General features: G+C 37.6%; 1 protein-coding gene across 1 annotated transcript; it reads right to left on the bottom strand.

Annotated features, from left to right (window-relative positions):
- Positions 1 to 9831: 9831 nt before the first annotated feature.
- Positions 9832 to 18770, bottom strand: LOC113504614 (digestive cysteine proteinase 2-like). The gene is made up of 14 exons (XM_026887009.1): positions 18384 to 18770; positions 17807 to 17912; positions 17404 to 17500; positions 16897 to 17020; positions 16437 to 16563; positions 16025 to 16140; positions 15838 to 15946; positions 15659 to 15739; positions 15315 to 15544; positions 15052 to 15178; positions 14827 to 14932; positions 14591 to 14680; positions 14369 to 14463; positions 9832 to 10158 (listed from the first exon to the last, which is right to left on the bottom strand). Exons 1-14 carry the CDS (start codon positions 18460 to 18462, stop codon positions 9978 to 9980), a joined length of 1668 nt encoding a protein of 555 aa, XP_026742810.1. The 5' UTR covers positions 18463 to 18770; the 3' UTR covers positions 9832 to 9977.
- Positions 18771 to 21249: the final 2479 nt, after the last annotated feature.

Here is a 21249-nt window from a genome sequence, read left to right as displayed (position 1 = left end):
TTTCCTTTCCAAAGTCCTCGAGCATATTGTACATAGCCAAGTTTCTACTTTCTTAACAATTAACTCTCTTCTTTCCCCTTTTCAGTCTGGGTTCCGCCCGGGCCACAGTACTGTCACTGCCCTGATTAATGTCACTGATGACATCCGCCTAGCTATGGAGGACAAGTGCCTAACGGTACTTGTTCTTCTGGACTTCAGCAGTGCATTTAATTCAGTTGACTATGACGTACTTTTAGGGGTACTCAAATCCATTAACTTCTCTTCTTCTTCTACAGCTTGGTTCTCTTCCTATCTTCGGGGCCGTTCGCAGTGTGTCCGCCATGAAGATACCTTTTCTGAGTGGTGTGACCTCGCTGCGGGCGTACCTCAGGGTGGCGTCCTCTCTCCTTTATTATTTAGCATCTTCATAAACTCCATCACGCGAGTAATTACTTCTAGTTTCCATCTTTACGCAGACGACTTGCAAGTATATCGACATTTCCTACCATCTGATGCTGATGCTGCCATCTCCGCCATGAACCATGATTTGGCAAACATTAGTTCATGGGCTAAGTCCTATGGTCTAAGATTAAACCCTGTAAAGTCGCAGGCGTTGATCATCGGCAGCCGACATCAGCGCAATGCTCTCAATATAAACAGCCTCCAAAAGTTATTTCTTGATGGTATCCCTATTCCTTACTCCGATACAGCCAAAAATCTAGGTGTAACAATCGACTCCAACTTATCATGGCGTACGCACATTAATGATGTTAGTCGCAAAGTTCATCATGCTTTTCATTCCCTCAAAAGCTTGCAGTTTTTTCTCCCAATAAAAACTAAAATTTCGCTGGCACAAGCTTTGATCCAGCCAATAATTGATTATGCCGATGCCTGCTATTTAGATGCTACTGAGGAGCTATTAAACAAACTTGAGCGCTTGCAAAACTTGTGCATACGTTTTGTTTTCGGGCTACGTAAGTACGACCACGTCTCCAACTTCCGCAAGGATCTCAAGTGGCTCCCGATCCGACTTCGCCGGAACACTCGGATATTATGTCTCCTATTCAACATCCTACATAATCCTCAATATCCATCCTACCTGCGAGAGCGTTTCTCTTATGTTAAGCCTCCTGACGCTCCGTGTCGATCCCACCTCAAAACCCTCCTTAAGTTCCATCCTCACAGCACGGACTTTTACTCCTATTCCTTTTCTGTGCATGCAGTCCGACTCTGGAACTCACTGCCGCCTGACATACGTAACTCTCCTTCTATTTCAATATTTAAGAGACGAGTGAAGGAACATTACCTGTCCTCTTAATTTATGTTGTTTTGTTTCTTTTTTTTTTATATTGTTTTTCTCGTGTCACTATCTAGTATGTATTATCTATATTCTTATCTTTGCTCTCCTATTTCTTTTCCTTTAACATACACAGTATATATTATTATCTTATTATTCTCTCTTGCAAATTTGTGCACCTATGTCTATATTTCTAATTTTCTTCTCCTTTCGCAGGTCTGCTGGAAGAGATTTCTTATAGAAATAAGCAGTACCTTTGTACATGTATTTTCATATCCCATATTTTTGTGAATTTTCCGTGTACATGAATTGTTAAATAAATAAATAAATAAATAAATAAGTATAGGATATGTGTAATTTGTGATGTTACGACAAAGCAAAATATGAACATAAAAGTGACTTCATGTGCATGAGTTCTATTTACTGTACCAATTTACAAAGAAAAATTAGGTATTTTATTCGTTAACATACCTGACGATCATTGAAGTAAAATACCTACCGTCATCCCTACTGCATATATGGAACTTAAATAAAGACTACATGAGGTTGGTTATGAGGTTACGCTGTCGATACCGACAGCCAAAATAAAAGTGACTTCATGTGCATGAGTTCTATTTACTGTACCAATTTACAAAGAAAAATAACGTATTTTATTCGTTAACCTACCTGACGATCATTGAAGTAAAATACCTACCGTCATCCCTACTGCATAAATGGAACTTAAATAAAGACTACATGAGGTTGGTTATGAGGTTACGCTGTCGATACCGAGAGCCAAAATGAATTTTCCAGACATTGTATGACGGATGTAAGTGCTGATAGCTACACGCTATTATTAGCCTTATTGGGGAAATTTCCAAAAATATGTTCCGAATCCACGTCGGCTTAGGGATCTCAGATTCAGTCTCGTTCCTTGCCCTGTTTTTACCAGGCTACGAAAGAAGAAAATTTAAAATAAGAAAATATTATAAATTGTTACAGGGATTTTTGGAAGGACCACGTGTGCGGTCTCTATAATGGCGAATGTGGCCCGATCAAATCGTTAAAATATTGAAAAATCCCAGGTATCAGTAGACATTATTCTAGCAATAGATACATAATGTCTATTCATTGATAGCTTTGGTCTTATAGATCTCTCACATTGCATACCTATTATGCAGTTTTTATGCAAGTTTTCTGGGTTATTTTATCCGAAATACTTTTGGCCTATGTAATGTTGCAAATTTAAGAAAAAAACAAAGCTATTTGTTACAGATGAACCAAGGTAATAATTAACTGTGTCGTTCAGTAATTTTTTGTTATGCATAATTATAGATGAGATCAATGTGAACTACTTGCAACTTTGGGTTGAGTGTCACTACGAATGTTTTGATCTTGAAGTAGCATCGCCAACATTACCGAGCTAAAAACATAGGTAATTTACTCCTATCGTAAATAAATACAAAATCATATTAATTTGAATTTGAGCAATTTTTGTACATCAATAAAAATAAAAAGAATTTAAGTTCCTTTCTTTCAAGAATGTACTGATTACGGTAACAATTGCATAAAAAAACGTATTAGTTTATGTTTCTTTTATTTTACGTGTGAAATAGTCGCGGTAGGCCTATATCAGACTTGAAAGAGAATAAAATGACTAATTTTGTGAAAATGATTTATTTTCGGAAAATCCTATTATTGCTCTGCCAAAAGTCTTAAGATAAATAGCGTGATTTTTTTTTTGTAAATTGTTGACCGTGCTGCCTACTACTCAATGGGGTGAAAATACACCTCATAATTGTATTACACGATGTTACGGGTGACTCCAAAAATTTAAAACTTTACTGCTCTTGCCCCCTGCATAGTAGCGTTATGGTTTTTGTATATTTGTTGTATCATGTATACGATAAGGTTCATGCAAAATTTGAACGAAATATATTCAGTAGTTTATAAGATAAATTGATATTTGTTTATAGATATAAAAGGCTCCTGCTCACCCCCTGTAACTAAAAGCGGGATAATAAGTAAAAAGTATGTTGACCGGACCTCTTGTTGATATTCTCTGAAAATTTGAATCAAATCTATCCAGTACTTTCCGAGATCTTTCCGGACATACATACAGACAATCAGACAAACAGACAAACAGACAAAAATTCTAAAAATCATATTTTCGGCATCGGAATCGTTCGTAGACTACCCTGCAATTATTCTTTTTAAAAAATATTCAATGTACAGTTTTCACTTTTCTACAATTTTATTATATGTATAGATAACTAGACAACTGATAAACATACTTATATATTTCTAAATACAAACATAATATAGATAAATTACACCCAGACACAGAACAAATCCATCGGGATAATCACACAAACATTTGCCCTTGGTGGGAATCGAACCCATGACCTCCGTACAGCAGTCAGGGCCACTAACCACTAGACCAACAGGTGAGTCAACAAATTGAAACACAAGTAAATACAATTAAGGTTTGCAGTCTCGTTTGGTGTTAATAAAATCGATAAAAAACAACCTGCACATGAACACTTAAGTCGAGATTAAAAAGGTAACGTGAGATGTGAAGACTGGTTGTAACTTGTCGTGTTTATGAACTTGGACTTATTCGGTGGAAATAATTCAGAGAATTTTACTTAAGAAAAATAAAAATAAATCATATCTTAATGAAAAAATATTGTTGTGTTGTTCATGACTCTACATTTAAGCAAATGATCTAAAATGAATAAAAAATCTCTGTTATATTTTTACAATACTCTAAAAACCAAGCTATTAGCTTCCTCATAAGGCCAGGCCAGGCTAGCTTCATAAGGCCTTCCCTACCATAGACTAGGCGTGGATGACCATAGATACACATACTCATTTTAGATTATAATTGTCTACAAGACCTTTTCATGTTGAATCTGTGCCTCTGTGTACGCTTTTAAAAAGACCCGTATTGCAGTAAAATTAAATAGGAGCTATTAATGACTTCAAAAGTAATTAATTTACGATATCCTATTTAAACAAAATCGAATAAACCATAAAAGCACAAATATAGAATAAAAATTCCTAGTTTCCGGGGTTATTTAATCATCATTAACATAATTAACTCATCTCTTTGCCGGGGGCGAAGCCCATTAATTGCTCCTAAGTCTATAGCAACGTAATTATTGCAATACTGTACTTTGTTCTTTTAAAATGAGTTTAATAACTCAACTTTGTAAATATCAGCCCCGGGATCCTACTCGCTTATTACTCTTTTTTTAAAAACCGGGTGCCTTGTAATCACAAAGGGTAATCATTTATTACAAATAAGGTGGGAGTTCAAGAGAAAACTCTTTTAAAATAATACGGACAGAGATAAATTAGGATTCTTTTGAGTTTTTGTAATGTATTTTATATTAAGAGGAAATGAATGGGTTACTGTTTTAATAATTCGGTGTTTTATGACAATAATAAATTAGTTTTGTATTAAACCAGCCAGTTTTAATAGGGTTATACCGCAAAAACCGTGAACCAATCGATTTCTTTTAATCCGCAAATCCTTAATGGTGAGGTCCTTAATATACTTATAATAAATTATGCAAATTTAACATTTCATATTTCGTACTGTATGCCACCTGCAACGTCTTATAAGCTTTAAGTAATGTACACTCACACACGAAATTACTTTTCGTCCCACCGTTTTAATTCCGTGAACAATTTATTATGAGTTCCGTCCACTTCAATATCCATTCGGGTCGGCTCACCTTTTTATCGTTGCATCGCTTTTTGCCGAGTATTGCCGTACCTACCGACAATACACGGCGCGTGACAGCCCGCGGGTGCGCTTTGCGCCTATCTCATCCCAACTTCAACAAAAAGTACAAAAGTGAACCCCAAAGAAACGTAAACTGTAGTCCGTTAAGAAAAGGTTGGAATTGCATTGCAGGGATTAAAAGAAACCATAAACGTTCAACTGTAAAATCGTTTTGGACCTTATCACAAATTGAACCTTATCGTGTCAAGTGTAGACGCTATTTCAGATGGCTCGCCGTATTAAGGATTTGTTTTCGTGTGACGAAATGATCGGGCGCTCGGCTATAATAAAACGACACAATGGAACGGTCAATGTGTCTCGTGCCACTATTTCTGTACGAGTCAAAGTCAAGCGTTTTTTGTTTGTGTCGTAGGATTTTTTGAGTTTGTCGAAATCACGTAGCGACGTGATTCATAATGCAGCGGAATGAGCGACCAGCAGACGTTTTGTAGTGTAGGTTTACTGACCTCTGCACCAAATGTTCCAGAATCACGTATCTATTTCTACTTTGTTTTGTCATTACAAAATTAATACCTTCTGTTAAAATAGCTAATTGTGGAAGTACAGGAGTAACCGAAAATTGCTCTGAAACAACCTAAATAAATGTTCAATTTAAAAAACCAATAAGCCTCCGTTACCAACTTACCTTTGACTAATAATAAAGTAAAAACCTCAAAATCTCAACCCCGAAATATTTTTCATCAATTTTCTTTGGCGTCTAAATTAACCCAGTGCCTATACTTCATCCCGAAAATTTAATAACACAGGCACGATAAAGCAAGGAGTTTCATTATTAACTATTTAATTAACATTTTGGTATATTGGAATAAGTTTGCTTGGATGTAGTCACTATATCTATGTTACAACCAGTATCTTCGTAGTCCTGTCTTCGAGATGGGTTCTTGTTTCGATATTAATACATAGAGTATGTTTTTTAGAAGCAGACTCATGGTTTGACTAACTACATCTTCGATATGCATAAATGCTTCGCATGAGCATTTTTTTTTGGGATCCTTACCTTAAAGGTATAAACGTTACCCGGAACTAATGTTCCGTTGGTTTTCCGACGTCTGCGGTCGTTTTCCAAAAAGCTAATCTCATAAACTGGAACATCTAAACAGTTCAAATTTTTACTGTACATTTGTTTTTCGGACGCCGCTGTACCAAAAAATACTAAAATTAAAGTTCAAGGTCCAACAAAGTTTGTTTCAATAATACATTTATTGGTAGGTAACAAATTAATTTATGAGTACGCAACAGAAAAAATAATTTGATTTTCATTAGCCTGACTATACGGAACTCTCATTGTCGCGGACCGCATTCACACTCGTCTGGTGGTTGTACTGTAAATGAGTAATAAAACCATAGTGATGGAAGCTTAAAAAAAATGATAACTAGAAAAAAAAATTATACCTAACCTTAAAATAAATGTTCCAAAAGTATTTAACAAAAGAAACAACGTCATAATTTGTCCAATTACTCTTATGTAGCTGTTACAACAGTTTTCAGAACTTACAAATAAAATAACGATACACGAGTGTGTATTATGAGAAACATTTGCCTAATTCTGAAGTTAACTCGCTAAAACCGGAGCCTCTTAAATTAGAGCCAGCCTTAATTGTAGTGTTTTGAGGGTTAAATGGTGACGGGTAGCATTTAAATGCGGTTATGGTACTCTTTTCAAGTCGAATGGATGTTTTTTATATAGTGAATATGAGGTTGGGTCAGTGTATGGATTTTTACAAAAAAGCTAGTTCTTGTACATATTTTAGCTGTATAGAGGCAATAATTATAACCTGTTAGAGTTAATGATAATGGTGAGCAAACATTCATTAAAAAACACTTCTGAAAAAAAACGGGTGCGTTTACTTATGTACGCGCGTGAGAAGTTTACTTCTTTGGCATCATTAAATAATTAATTACAACAAAATAATAAAAGGTCTTGAAAAAGATAGTCAATGAGGTTCAGTTTAAATTTCAAAAATTAAATAAAATACTACTTTTAGAGAATTTTATCAGACGCTGATGCGCGCGTCGTAAAATTTCACTCTCATAATTTTTTCATAACTCTCCTAAAGAAGTATATCTACAATAGTGGAAGCCATATATTTTTGAACTGACAGACGATCATATGTGTTTGCTTGCAAAAAAAAACCTAGCTTTACTATTTGGCAAACACACAACATTATTGCACCGTAAACGAAAACGTAGTAACACAAACAAACAAGTGCCCGAAACTTTATCGCAATTTCCTACTAAACTGCTCTTTGTGACATTCCGTTAGAACCACTGCACTCACTGTTTATCTAACTGTCATACGACTTCCCAACCGTGCAGTTTTACAAAGGTTATTATAAAAGGATTTCACATTTCTCACGGACACTAGAAACGTTGAAACGTTGTAGGGACAGTTTCACTCCCAATCGAGATGAAATTTGCATTCGCGTGCTGAAGTCGCCACAGGCTGGTTGATTTAAATAGAGCGCACTTGGTCGCGTGGTCCAAGTACATGGAATATAAATTCTTGTTCTTTATGTGTCCTGTCTGTCGCAATAAAGTGTTAGCTGGCAGGCTTACTTGATTAGTTTATGGCTTTGGTAGTAAGGATCATTCTTTTTGCAAGGCGTTTTTTGTAATTATTTTTCTTTCTTAAGTAATGTGCAATTATAATTTAGTATAACATTGAAGGTTTTATTATGACACTAGCTGTTGATCGCGGTTTCGCTCGCATGGATGGATGCCGGATAAAAGTCTTTGATAATCCAAAGTGCCAGCTACCTTTAAAGGAGATAGAAGTGGTTCAAACATAAACACACACACACATAAATATACACACACATACTTTCGCATTTATTATATTAGTGTGCTGTACTGCGCCTCCCCCACCCCTCCATCCGTAAATCAAACGTTCGTTGATGACTCACCGATTAATCAATTTATTCAACTCCAGAGGATTACCAACAGTATAAATTAACTTATACATTCTTTAACCGACAGGTTGGCTCAGAACATTCGAATCCATTTCTCTAGGAGCTAAAATCAAACCACCTGAATCGCTTACTCTTGCTCCTCGCGCCATGATGTAGCATGTAACAGCTGCTCAGCCTACCACTATCGAGGCATGGAACACCTTTCTAATGCTAATAGAAATTCTCCAGCTAACAGACAATGTGCCTAGATTCAAACGGTTCTAGAACGCGTGCGTTCCAACTAGTTCTCTAACACATTATTAGTGGCTTTTCGAACTTGAACTATGAGCTTATTGGCTGCGAATTCTGAGGAACTATTTCCTATATTTGTTTGGGTGTCGTATCTTGAAATAAATGCTACATTTAAAATTAAGAATTAAAAAAACGCCGATAGCAAAGCCTTTCACCCCCACTTCTGTTTAATGGCTTGTGCCCATAGTATGGACACTTACACATAATTCTTTAATATAAAACAAACTTTAAAAATTTGCGCTTTTCCTAATCCATTCACAAGCGGACAAACGGACTTGACAAACTTAAAACACCTCTGAATACACAAACTTTTGTTTTTTAGTTGCTGATTTTTATCATCAGATAAATAAATATCATTATTACATAATTAAAGTCTAATATCCGTAATCGATTTAAAAAAAAATCCCATTCAACAAAGCAATATTACACTACAGTGGCTCAAAAACCACCATTGTAACAACCTTAGCCAATTCAGAAGCTAGAAACCAATACCCAATTTTGATCCTCATAACCTACAGTAACAACAATTTCAAATTTACATTGTCTGTCAATGACAAACTCATCTGTAGCTGCATGGCAACCAATCTTTGAGGCCACGTGTACAGTCCCAATTCCCAAATATAGTGAGTTGCACTGACAAAGCAATCTATGCTCTCAATCCAATGTTGATAAATCAACGGAGTATGAGCGCGGACGAAATTTGTTTACACATTCGTCATACAATTTATAGTCGAGAATTCGGGTATGAATCAAAGGAATACTAACTAGATTTAAGCTGTAATAATATATGTGTATTGGTCTTTGTGATTTTTGTTTCAATATTAAGCTTTGTTCGTCAACCCTATTGCTAAAGGACCTATGTTTGTCCGTCTGTCTGTCTGTTCATAACAATTATAATTTTATAAATGAATTCCCATGGCCGTTGTAACGAAATTATCGAAAACAACCGTTGATACGGTCATAATGATGATGCTTTCTAGAATTTTGTGTAATCTCTCAACTGTTTATATTTTAGTACATGTGATTTAATTTGTTGCAAAAAAATATTGCTCGTTTCAGAAACATTATTTATTTTCCCCTTTAATACCTTATTTATCCACCTTTTAGATAGCTAAAGCCATAGACTAAACAGACTAAAATTGAAGAAAGGCCTTATATTACTCAAATTTTCTTAACAATCTAGTGTTATTCCTACCCATCTAATTATCTGCTACCAATGAATCTGTTTGCTTAAAGTTGGCAACACTCTATTCGGGGTCCTTTGTGCATGTAACGTTAGCCGCAAGTGCAAGCACACTGGAGCAAGTTTCTCACGTTGGCGACGACCAGCGAATTCTGAATACCAAATCGGACTTGGCACTTGTGTTAGAGATAATTACAACCATTGTTTTGATGTTGCGGACGATTCGACCATTTTGGCGGCCTTTTTCGGCGATTGTGCTTAACTAGTAAAATAATTTTTGTGCTACTCGCTGTTTTAGTTGGTCTTCCAAAAATGATATCATGCAATCCATTTTAAGTCCAACTAAGTTTAAAAGCAGATTGCAATTAAAAAAAAAACATCGTTACTTAAAACGTTTTATTTAATTTCCCACGTGCTTATTGGAAAATAAATTGCTAGTTGAATATACATGAATCATAAAGCCAATAATCCAAACCAGTTGTCGAAAAAATCAATAGTGTCAAGTCAAGTCTTAGAGTCAACGTTTTAAAACACAACGTAAGTAGGTTCGGTGGCAACACCACAAACGTTGTCCCTGGCTGAGATGTGCATGTAGCCACTAAGGCCCCAGCTTGGACCCCACGAGTTCTTCAAGATCCAGAAGGTATCGCCATCACGCTCGCCATACCCAACCAAAGTCACTTCATGGTTCAGAAGCGTTTCATCGCTGGAAAATTAAATATTTTAGAATTTTTAACTTTGGGACACGTAGATTAAGTAAGTCTTAAGTTCTAATTGTCGAAATAAATTGAACGGTGTCGTTGTATTCTGCAACCTCATCCACGAAAAGCAAGTGGCATTAATTTTTCGTAAACTTCTGGAGGATGAGAGCAGATTTCATTATTATACAACCGACCATTCAAGATGAACAATTTAGCAATTTACATTTTTTTAAGATTCAAGTTAAACAAACCCATATCTTAAGTATACATTATGACTGACTGTGACTGTTATGAATGACTGGCCTGTTGGTCTAGTGGTGAGTGACCCTGACTGCTATACCGGAGGTCGTGGGTTCGATTCCCACCCAGAACAAATGTTTGTGTGATGAGCACGATCATTTGTTCTGTGTCTGGGTGTAATTTATCTATATTATGTATGTATTTAGAAATATATAAGTAAGTTTATCAGTTGTCTGGTTACCATAACACAAGCTCTGCTTAGCTTGGGATCAGATAACCGTGTGTGAGTTGTCCCAGGATATATTATTATTATTATATTATTATTATTTGTATCTCTTTTAATTCACGGGTTAACTTCATGGGAAGAGACCCGGTCCTTTTTAAAGGCGTACACGGGGACACAGGTCCAACGCGCAGAGGCCTTCTTGAGAACTTTAATCTACAATGTGATGGGGCATCTACTAGGGATCATTCACCTCCGCTCTATGGGAGAACAGACATGAAGAATCCAAAGTAGATGCAAAACTATTGCAAGTATGTATGTAAAAATAATTAGGCTATTATAAAATGAGGCATGTTGTGTGGACCAGTTCCTTAGATAATTCGGAGAACTATGGCACCTGCCTTTTTACACATGGTAATGCAAAACAAATTGGCAGGCGGTGACTCGCCGCTCACTAGATGGGCCCCCTATGATACCGTCACGATTGACAGCAGGTGGGCAACACCAGTGCGAGCGGCTAGGGGTGTAGAGAGGTGCGACACCGATTTCACCATCGCGGGTCACGGACCCGGAGCGGGTTTCCTCGTTATTACGCCATTAGACACTTCCACCCCCGAGCATATAGCTCTAGCGACCCCTCTCTAGCCAGCCAGTTAAGGCAAGAAAGAGCTGGGAGTCCCCATAAAGAGTGACCCCCTGGGGCATTCAGGTTCCGTTGTGTCGCTACTCACAAACAGCTCGCCACAAGCTGCCCTGCGGATTTATTATTATCTTTATTTAAATTAAAAAACATATAAATTACATTTTTAAATATAGGCATATAAAAAAAAACAACATATATTTAAAAATATAAAAAATAGTGTCCAACCGGCAACGGGAACAGGGCCCAAGCTGCCGGTGGTCAGGGCTCCAGAGAGAGGAACCTCCTCACGATGCGCGCCGTGTCCAGAAGTACCGCTTTCTGAATCAAACCCTTGACCCAGCCGCCCAACGAGAGCCTCCGAAGATGTTGATCGAGGCTCTTGGCTATTAAGCCATTGGCACTTACGACTATCGGGACAATGATTGCCGAGTCCACCTCCCACAAGTCGACAACCTCGTGAGCTAAATCCAAATATTTCAATTGTTTTTCTTTTTCTGCTTTCACGAGGTTCTCGTCATGGGGGATGGTGATATCAACAATCATTGTCCGACGCTCTGATCGGTCGATCACCACTATATCAGGCTTATTGGCAACAATAGTCCTGTCAGTGATGATAGACCGATCCCAGTACAGTGTGATATGACCACTTTCGAGAACTGGGTCGGGCACATACTTATAGTACGGCACCTCAGATTCCACAAGTTTGTACTTCAGAGCAAGCTGCTGATGGATAATCCTGGCCACTTGGTTATGTCTGTGCAAGTATTCACCGTTAGCAAGACGAGAACATCCCGAAACTATATGTCTCAAGGATTCACCGGAGGAGTGACATGCCCGACAGATGTCAACTGTACCATCCTTAATTATATATTTTCGGTAGTTATTCGTCATGATAACTTCATCCATAATTGCACATACAAACCCTTCGGTTTCTCCAAAGAGATCTCCGAAGCGTAGCCAGGCCACGGACGCTAAGAAATCTACATCGGCCCCGTGAAGGGTCCGATAATAGCGTCCGTGTAGCTCCTTGCTTTGCCATACATCTTTGCGGTCTTTGACGCTCATTACGACAGGTTTGTGCCAGTTCTCTTTACCTAGACAGAGCGGAGTGAAGGCCTTATCCACTGCCACCACATCTCGGTGCATCCCCACGTTCACTCGGAGGAAATACTCCCTGAGGTTACATACCTCGCGATTATGGAGGGTCTTGGCATTTAGGAAGCCACGACCCCCACACTTTCGCGGGATATATAACCTCATTACCGATGATCGCGGGTGGTGCATTCGATTTGCGGTGAGCAGTGTGCGGACTCTTCTATCCAAGGCGTCCAGTTCGGTCTGTGTCCACTTGAGTATGCCAAAGGAGTACATTATCACTGGCATGACCCAACCATTAAAGGCACGCACCTTGTTACCGCCCGACAAGGAACTTTTTAGTACCTTATTCAGGCGGCCAAAGAAACGTGTCTGTAACGATTGTTTCATGTCAGCAACATTAATGCCTAACGCCTCTGACATACCCAAGTATTTGTAGGTTTCCGTTGAGGAGAGGGACCTCAGGTTTATAGAATCCGAGAGCTGTATGCCCTGGGATTCTACAATCCCACCTCGTTTTACATGCATGACTGCACATTTGTCAACACCAAATTCCATTCTGATGGAATTACTGAAGCTTTCAGTAATCTTCAGTAACTTCATCAGTTGCAACTTGTTGGAAGCAAACAATTTCAGGTCATCCATGTACAACAAGTGGGAGATTACCTGGCTTCCTCTCCGCAACGAGTAGCCCAGCCTTGAATTCTCAAGCAGAGTGCTAAGAGGATTCAAGGCTAAACAGAACCACAGGGGACTCAAACTGTCACCTTGAAATATTCCCCGCTCAATCCTAATAAGTTGACCGCTCCTTTGGATATCCCGACATCCTGGATAGTGAAGCACCGTAGTCCATTGCCCCATACATGACTTCAAAAAAGTGCGTAGAGTTGTATTGATTTTATACAACTCTAGCACCCTCATGAGCCATGCATGTGGCACCGAATCATAGGCCTTCTTATAATCTATCCAACATGTCGACACACCCTTTTTGGAGCGGCGAACTTGTTGGCAAATAGTCATATCAATAAGGAGTAGCTCCTTAGTACCACGTGACCCATTCCTACATCCATTCTGAGAGGCAGACATGATAGAAAACCGTTCAATATGGTCATTAATCTTTTCTCTCAGAATGGATGTAAGCAGTTTGTAGATGGTGGGTAAACATGTAATGGGTCTATAATTTTTGGGGTCCGTGGTACTACCTGTTTTGTGGAGCAGATGGGTGGAACCAGTAGTGAAGAACTGTGGGAGCACGCCCGAGTCTACGGCAGATTGGAATTGGGATGCTAAGCAACCATGTGAACTTGGTAGCCATTTCAACCAGAAGTTATGCAGTCCATCCGGGCCCGGGGCTTTCCAATTGGCCAACGGACGGACTGCATTGGCTACGTCTTGGGGACTAATATCAATAGCCCCCATTTCTTCTATTCGTTCACACGATTGCTCAACATCACGTATCCAATCCCCCTCAGAGTGGGTTACAGGCGCCGACCAGATGCTGCGCCAAAACAAATTTGTAGCGACATCATCCGGCAGGCGTCCGGCACCCTCCTCCGACGCAGGTTGCTCCCAAGATCTGTACACCCATCTTTGGTCTCTTTGGAACATACGGTTCTGGTGAAATCGGTCCCCCCGAGTCTTGTACCGTCGAATACGGCTTGCCCAGGCACACACCTTTTGCTTAAAAAAGTCAATGCGTTCTGTAACTCGGGCGGTGTATTCGCTGGGGCTAATATTAGTCCCAGCAAACGCCCGCTTTACAAAACGCATGACCCTAGGGCGAGTGTTTCCGCCCCGAAACGCAACAAGTTTGGCTATGAGTGTCCTGGCCTCAGCAACACGCTTCTCAATCCTGCACTGCCAGGCTGGTGCCGCTTGCTTAGGCCGTGCAGCTGTGTTATCTCGAAAGGTAACTTATTATTATTATTATTATTATCAAAATCCTATACAACTGACCCGTTTAACCGTGTGATTTTCATTCAATGTTCAGATTTTGTTTCAAAACAAAACTTACCAAGTGGTGTCATAGAAGATACCAGAGGAATACTGGCCGAAAGCACGAGTCACGTGAACTGATACGGAGAGAGGTCCATGGTTGACTAGTGCAACCTAAAAGAAAATAAATTTTAAATTTTCCTTTTGAAGTGGTTCAGACTCATGAAGATTTACCTCAGGACAATTATTTTCTCTATGCAATCTTCGATCAAGTAAAACAAAACTATTAAAAAGTGCTTACCTTCAATGCCCCGATGCTCAATGGACTAACGTTTGTGTATCCACGAATCGGGAATGTCTGTGTCATGTTTTTAATATTGCATATGCCATCCTGAAATTAACACAGAATTAGAATCCTCGTTCGTTACGTTGTACTTAAGGGTAGTCCTCACTACACCTCCCCTTAAAACCCTACGATTACACCTTACGGGCATTTGATATATACTCGTATTAAAATGTCCTCTTTCTATATACTACCTTGTTTGTGTAAGGTCCATACTCTGCTTCAGTTGGGAGGCCATATTCCATCATCCAATCGTAGGCAGCAATGTCAGTACCACCATTGCAACCACCAGCACCAAATCTGTTCAATGGAAAAGTACTTGTCAGTTAGCGTGAAAGAAAGAGAACATTATATGAATAGAAGAAGACAACAAATCTTGTATATTATTATATGCAATTATCAAAAATCTTAGTACGTACGCCCAAGTGCAGTCAACGAGAGCTTGGTTACTAAGGCTCATGAGCCTACCACCGTTGATCCTTGCCAATGCTCCTTCGACAGCTGCGGTCGTACCGAAAGTCCAGCAAGAGCCGCAATCTTCTTGATCTGTGAAATGAAGTATAGAATCATTAGTTTCGACACTTTAAGGAAAGTGGACGTTCGAAGTTGTATGTTTAATAATTTCCACCTATCATTATCTTACAGCATTTAAAGTCCCTTAAACTTTCTCTTTTCGACTTACTTTTAACATAAGTAACATATCCCAGAAGCCTAGTATCATAATCTTTTGGTAAATCCTTTACAATGTCTTCGACGTCTTTCTCAGTGTATGGGAATGGTACAGTCCCAACTGCTCCCTCTGGTCGTCTCATTAAACCCATGTACTTGGTCATTTCATCAGAAGTCTTGTCCGAAAAATTGTTGATGGTAAGTTTGTAGCCCAAATTTTGACGGTTGGTCTCAACTATGAGTCTGCAAACAAACATTATTTAAGGACATTATATTTAAACATCAATACAGCTTTTGTAGTCCAGTCTTTTAATTTTGTCCTACACTACATTTATTTTCAAATACAGTATCACATACCTCATATTGTTCTTAAATATGCTCCTTCTGAAAGCGTGCTCATCAGCATCATCGTATTTTCTGCCGTGGGTATTTTTGAATCTAAAAATAAGTGCGACATGAATTTAACTTGTCTCACTTTAATCTTATTCTAATCTGATTTCCTTCATAAATTATAATCATTTACATTAATAACCTACGTTTTAAAAACATGGTCAACATGTGCATCATTTTCGGGATCAATGAACGCCAAATGTTTAGTCACAGTTTCGCTTTCACGTGAATGAGAAGTCGCATTGTTACACTCAACTGGAACAAAATTACACATTTTAACAATAGTTGCACATTTAAAAATCTTTGTAAAAAATTGATGGTAGTCTTAGTTACATTTATCAAGACTGAAGACGTTTTCTTTTGGGAAATCGGTGTGGTAATCGTAGAAGTCCCAAACTTCATGTTTTTCTTTGGAACCCAACCAAGAGTTGAATTCTAAAACCTCGTATCTGAAATATTAAAAGTTGGTTCAAAGACTTATGTAAGGCATAAGTAAGTACATTATTAGAAGCGAATCATTTTGTTGCAAGTTTAAAAAAGATACTCATTTAGCTGTGTTATTAATTTCTAAAGCGCTCACAATATTCAAAAAGTCGGTGCGTGCCTTGGAATCGAACTCGAGACCTTTGACTTGGCAGTCTTGCGATTTCATAGCCAGGCGATCACAGCTTCGATCATTAGAATACCTCTGAATAAGATTTTAGAAAAATGTAGTAATATGTTATGGATAATATTAAAGTTTTACCTGACTGGTACCCATGTCTTAGTCTTTTTAACGTAAACTGCCCATACAGTACTCTTTGAATCAGATTTCTCGTCTTTTTTTACATAAACGAATTTTGTACATTTTTTGTCATTCACGATTTCTTTGCCTGAAAACGTTACAAAATATTTAACGAAATCCCTACAGAATTAAAAAAACATTTATCTTAAATACGGAAAACCATGTATTTCTCTAAATACGGAACAACAAAATAAAAAAAAGCCGATTCAATATTGAAGGGGGAATCATGTCACCTAAATTTCGGAAATGTTTAGTTTTTGTAATTAAATTCTTTAAGCATTAAAAGAGATAGGATATCATTATACGCAGTGACACCGTGCCACTTTTACAAAGGCAACAGCCCTGTTTTAAGAACTCTTAATTTCTTCTTTCCCTTTATCGTCATATCCTCAACTTGATAGTATAATTGTTATTTACTCACCAACAGCCTCAAAACCGTCAACTTCGGGTAAAATAGTCTCAGCATTATAACGATCATATTTGTCTCCCTCCATCGCATTACATACTGTATATACGTCCTGGTCTAGTGTCGCTTCGGGGTGAATCTATGAAAAAGTTTGGTAAGAATATTTTTAAGATTGAAAACCTACTTCAAATAAAAACTTCTGAGCCAAACTTGATGAAACTTTCAGGATCAAATGACATCCATTTCACGTTAAATTTAAAGAGAATCAACAAAATGGGGTCATTCTGTCCGAAGTCCTATGGTAACTGAAAGAATTCGGTTCCTCCAGCTCGAAGTCCAGTAACAATCATAAAAAGAGTCAAAGTCAAAAAGCCAGTTGAAAATTATTCAACATAAGTCCAGAAGACCAACTACCACGATTAGAAGTAATATTAATGCAGCTGTGGAGAGAGATGCCGCTCAACGCAGTGTAGTGCTGTCACGTTTCCACGACAACAACTTTATAATTGTATTTATCTTTACCTCGTACTTAACGCCGAAACGATGGGCCCTGTTCAATTTCACGAATGACTTCACATAGCCGTGGTTGTAGTCAATTCTTGACTCTCTTTTAGTTTTCCTGAAATAGGCATAGATAGATAGCATGTGAAGTTAATGACGAAAATACACACCAATAGTGAGTCAATGTGAGAAATCAGTTTTAGACCACAGTAAAATTGTATAACTGGGAGCGAAACACTCTGACACCACTAGTAACATGGATGAATATGGTTGTTTATTGGCCACTCAAAAATTAAAAATGAACCCCGCAAAGGTTAGTAACAAATTAAGAGAAGTCCTAAGAGTATGTATGCAGAACTCAAAGTAAAATTTAGACTTTAACAAAACACTCGCGCGTCTGATCATAACATAAAACAATGCTCACCAGATGGCGTAATCTTCTACAAGGTTGGAGGTGAGCGACATTCGCTTCGCCTTTAATCTAAATTGATCGGCCCATTCTAGCTTCTTAGCTTGTAAACCCGACTCCACTGAAATTACGCATAATTAGTGAATACTTAATTTAAACAATGAATCTTTTGGGACAACTTTTTTAGCTCCGACGTAAGTTCCAGTAGGTTTACGTTTGAATTTAGATTTTTTTCCAGGACACCTAAAAAGCCACTTTAAAAAAGGTTGAAATACCGATTTAGTGAATCTTGTCTGTAACAAATTATATAGGTACCGATGTAAAGTTAAAGGCTACTGATCATTACTAAATGTTAGTGTTTTAAAAATAAACGACCATTTAATTAAGTTAATTTACTTATAATAATATTGCTGAAGATCTCTTGGAAAATCATATTGGAAACTAATAGCTCTCTTACCATGTCAACAGGAAACAGTTGTAAATCTCACATAATACACATGCAAATGAAATACTCCTGATACTAATACGCATGCAATGGAAGCAAAAAATCAATCAAAAGAAATAAAAGAATATTATTATCATATTATCTTACCACTGAAGGCCTGGACCACCGCGAACCCGAACAATAACCAAATTAAAGTCATTGTTGCTGGGCAAACCGCTAAACTCATAGGGCTAAAGGAAAATCAGGCTTATATATATGTAATACATAGTACTAATTAGCTAAATAATGAGTAGATAACATTTATCGGCGTTGATTATAATATACACTAGTTATGCCCCGCAATTTTGACTGCGCTGTAAACGTCCCAGACTTTAAAAGTTTTTTAACGTATCTTTGAAGTATGCATATAATCTTCGCAGGAATTTTCAGCTCAATCCCGGTCACACAAACGCTTTTCCTACGCGGGGATCGAAACCGCGACCCGTCGCGCACAGTCTAGTTTGGTGTTTGGCGTCACCAGGCCAAACCCTGAAGGTCCCCTTCAAGAATAAAAAAAACATTGTTTAAATATTGGTTGCATCTTTAATTTAGTAATTAAATATCTAGAAATCATATTTAACAAGGAGTACTTTTAAAATACGTACAAAATGACAAGAAGTTTATTGCATGTATTTTTATCAGGAAGTTACTCCAAATCTATACTACTAAAAAAAATTCAAAATTAAAAAAAAATCTTTTTGTGTTGAGTAGACAATTAATCGAGGAAGGCTTTAGGCTATAAACCATCACGCTGCGACTAATAGGAGCGAAGATACAATGGAAAATGTGAGAAAAAACAGGACGGGTATAAATCATAACTTACATCTTCTTCTACCCACGGGAACGAAGTCGCGGGCAACAGCTAGTTTTATATAAAACTATTAATGAATCTGTTAAATCCCGTGTCACTAATTAATACGAGTACCCTATTTTACTATCAGCTAAATAATGAACTAGTTAAAATGAAATGGATTTAGTGCATATTCTGAGTAAATATCTTCGACCGTTGAAACAAAACTCTCTCATTCAGCGATGAGTATGAAGACGACGATTTCAGAGATATCAGTAATCTAGATAGGTTCTGGCCCCAGATAGCAATGAAGCTCTCCTAGGCCTATGATAAAGCCTGTATGAAGGAATGCAACGCATTGCCATACACCGACACAAAAACGCGGATGACGTAGCACGGCGGTTCAGGTTTAGTCAGTAAAAGTCTGACACTACCCATTTCCTCCCCCGAGGGAGTGGGTGTCCATGAGGATTCCCCCGCCTAAACAAAAAAAAAAAGGCCAACAAAACGGCATCAATTTTCAATCTTTTGATTATTTCTTTTTTTTTTCAAAATACAGCTACATTAGCTTAAATTCATAAACGATATTTGTTTAACGACACGTTTCTGAGCCTCCACATTCCATATAAACATGTAACACAACATCAAACTTATCATTAATAGGTTTCATTTGCTAAAGGTGAAATTTTCCGAAACAATTAATCTCATAATAAAGTTGAAGCCAAAATAACGTTATTATAATTTTATCTACGTCAATATAACTTTTTCCGTGGATATTATTAATACATTTACTGTCATGACACTGAATAAACCTTTTTATGTCGCGCGAGTGGCTGTAATGCGTTTAAGGCTAGTCGATAGCCCTCGGGTTTCAAGCGAAGCTGGCTTTATTATTTTTTGCGATGCCAACGCGGAAGAGATTTAATATTTTATAATAAGTATTTTAATATAATGCTTTTAAGGCAGGACTTCATTACTTAGTTGGAAAAACGTAATGATGCCTTTATTGCAATCTCTTTTATTACTCTTGGCCATCTTTCAAGATAGGTAGATGTAGCTACTTCTTTTTTATATTTAGGTTTAAGGAGATGGTGCGTACTGAGAGATTATAAAAAAAAAACGATATCGTTATATTTTTTATTTTGTTACCATAATGAAATCGAAGTTTTTGGCTTCAATGATTTGATACAATTTCTAAGTGATCTAACCGTTCCCAGTATTTATTGATTCATAAACCTTATTCCTTTCTCCACTGACGTGTACAGTCAAAGGCGTAAAAGTACAGCAGACTCACAGGCTTTCGCATTTATAACATTACAATGGAAATTAATGGCGCAAAAACTATACAATACTTCATTGTCAGACATCGTGAACATCCAAAATTTTCACCAATCGCCCGGCTGGCAATCCGTCACGAATCACGATCAGATTTTTCTCACGGTAGTAACCACATTAGTGATTACACTTCTATATCGATAGCACTTATTTCTAAAGCTATAAAGTTCATTTTTGTAGCTCATTGTTAGCAATGACGTATGTTCTACGGATATTGGACGACACGTCTCGTTTTTCTAGTTACCATGTTTGTGTAACTCGTACGATTTATTTGTGCGTGAGTAACGGTGGTAGCCCATTGGCGCGAATGAGAATGCTGCAGGAATCTGTATTGCCAAATATGTAAAAAGCTGACTTGCTTCGATTAGAGAACTGGTAATGCAGCATTTAGATCATTAGGTCAGGTTTTCACTAACTTTAAAATAGCTTTTAGCTAATACGTAGACTTAATACAAAAAATAATGAAACACAATTTTGGCGCGTTCTAGACTTTTTCATAAACATCACATATTTAACATCTTGACTGTACTGATAGTCGAATGGTAGAGATCACCACGATAAACCCACTGGACGTGACGTTAGAGTCTAGATGTCTTTATGCTGACATTATTCGATATATACATACATACATATATCGACACCTAACACGTAACTTTAACAAGCTCCAACACAAAATTCCCTTTAACAAAATTAAGTATTGTACCTAATATAAATCTATTACCCAATACCAAAACATTGCAACACTAGAAACCCAATAATACCTACTATACTCAGCACGCTACAAATTAGAGAGTAACTTTGCACTCTACTCGACTCAATACTAGTATCTCCGATACTCAACGGTTCATA

The sequence above is a fragment of the Trichoplusia ni genome, chromosome 22 (assembly GCF_003590095.1).
Source record: "Trichoplusia ni isolate ovarian cell line Hi5 chromosome 22, tn1, whole genome shotgun sequence".
Lineage (NCBI taxonomy): Eukaryota > Metazoa > Arthropoda > Insecta > Lepidoptera > Noctuidae > Trichoplusia > Trichoplusia ni.
The sequence above is the reverse complement of the archived record's forward strand: the minus strand, read 5'-3'. Positions and strand labels throughout refer to the sequence as shown.